The sequence below is a fragment of the Halyomorpha halys genome, unplaced genomic scaffold (assembly GCF_000696795.3).
Source record: "Halyomorpha halys isolate HHAL.00 unplaced genomic scaffold, Hhal_1.1 Scaffold1001.1, whole genome shotgun sequence".
NCBI lineage: Eukaryota > Metazoa > Arthropoda > Insecta > Hemiptera > Pentatomidae > Halyomorpha > Halyomorpha halys.
In genome coordinates, this window is record NW_027104681.1 from 370,088 (window position 1) to 372,010 (window position 1,923).

The 1,923-nt window shown below is 33.7% G+C and overlaps 1 protein-coding gene across 1 annotated transcript in view; it reads right to left on the bottom strand.

The window, feature by feature from the left end:
• The window catches only part of LOC136796087 (odorant receptor 10-like), an 8,181-nt gene extending 6,563 nt beyond the window's left edge, over nt 1–1,618 (bottom strand). The window contains exons 1-2 of the mRNA XM_067048755.1: nt 672–1,618; nt 494–593 (exon numbers count right to left, since the gene is read on the bottom strand). Of these exons, the coding sequence (XP_066904856.1) occupies nt 494–593; nt 672–1,603 (1,032 nt within the window). The 5' untranslated portion in view covers nt 1,604–1,618. The remainder of the gene's footprint in view (nt 1–493; nt 594–671) is intronic.
• Between the last annotated feature and the right edge of the window lie 305 nt (nt 1,619–1,923).

Below are 1,923 nucleotides of genomic sequence, written 5' to 3' on the forward strand. Positions count from 1 at the left end.
ATATGAAACATACTACATATTTACCTATTGTATTATTATGTACAGTTGTAAATTACATTAAATAAATAATAAAAAAAAAAGATGAACTAGATAACTAAGGTTTTTAGTTTTGTACGAAACATTTCCTTTTACTGGGATAAAGAAAATATATACATATATATTATCTCACACTTTAAAACTTAGGTTTTTCTTTTTTTTTCAATAATTCGTATTTTCTGTAAGGTTTAAGAAAGAAATAACAGAACGATAGATGTAGCTGTTCCTATCTTTCAGATAATATTTATATTAAGATATTTTTATTTGAATTACCATCTATTTAGATAAATTAAAAACAATTTATTGTAATTTTCAGTTGTATATTATTTCCCTAGGGGTAGATACTTACATGTTATAAAGGCTTTCATTCCTTACCAATTAGTTTATAGAACCTTTTTTAAAGTTTTGAATATCTCAAAATTTACTTTTGCATTCGACGATTTATAATTTCACTTACCGATTGATACTGAAAAACAGATACAATCAAAAAACAGATTGCTAGGCCCAGATTCATCGTCACAAGAGGGTTGTATACACTCCTCAATTCATCAGCATAACTGAAAGCATTCATGTAATAATATTATTTTACTTATTGTTATATTAATATGATAAAATCATCATGAAGGATCAAATACCTCAATAATGTCTGGTGATCTTGTAGAATTCTATATAAATCCTCGCTTATATCAGAATCACTTTTTTCAGATGTAATCTTCTTTCTGTGGCTAATGTTAGAATTTGAATTAATATTGTTCTGATTATAAGAATCAGAATCGATGATGCTACACTCAGCGCTAGGGTTATAATTGATTTGACTGATATCAGAATTGGGGCTGATGTTGAAGGTTGATACATGATATCCTAGGACTTCAAACTGAGCAATAAGAGCCACAAGAACTTGGTAAAACAGGCAAATGTATATTGGTTGGAATAAGCCTCCTGTAAGTACACAGACCATTTCGTATGCGAATATGATTTCGTAATAAGGAGACTGGTCCATCGGTAGTGGGTACCAACCACTTAAGATCTTCTTCCTCCCCGTCTTCACATCGAACATGCTCCCCTTGTGATACAGAATATAGTCTACGGGAACCCCAGGAATACTTGCGATCGCGAAAGCTACACTGAAATCCATTACGAACGCTAATATACACAGTAAATTCGCGTTTTTCGTAATCTTCCGATATATTATACTCGCCTTAGCCATCTTGTATTGAGGTATATGAAGGAAATCTTTTTGAATCAAATTGTAGAGCTTACACTGGCTATCCATACGGACCCAAAATACCAATATTCTGCCGCACATCATGATGGCAGGGAGGCAATGCAAATTTATAATAGTAGCTTTTTCAATATCCATATTTATGGCAAAGTAGCTAAAGAGTTGGGGGACGATGTATGGAGTAGAGATTATAAAGGTTGTGTAAAATTTAAAAATCATGAACGTGTTCTTCTTCCCCGTGGTCCTGTAGTCATTGATGATCTTCCAGAATCCGAAGAATTTGAGATATCCCACCCTGAGTCCATCGATGATATTGGAGTCTTGGAGGGGTGGGTAGTACTGCATGTCTCGACTGCAACAACCGAAATGATTTCCAAGGAACTTCGCGTTAAGATAATAAAGGCTCCTCTTGTTTATTAACGTTCTAATTAACTGCTATAATCGAGTCCTGTAATAATTAAGTCGATTTCTTTTATTGACTAGCTATTTAATTGGTTGTCTTTTTAACCGAAGCATATTTATGGTCAATTAAAGGATGAACACATAATGAAAGCCTGAATGTTGAAACGATTCCGTCAGAATGTACGATGTAAAATTTGGGGGGGGGGGAGGGGAAACACTAGCTGTGACCGGCAAAGCTTGCTGTTGCTAGATTTAAGCACAAT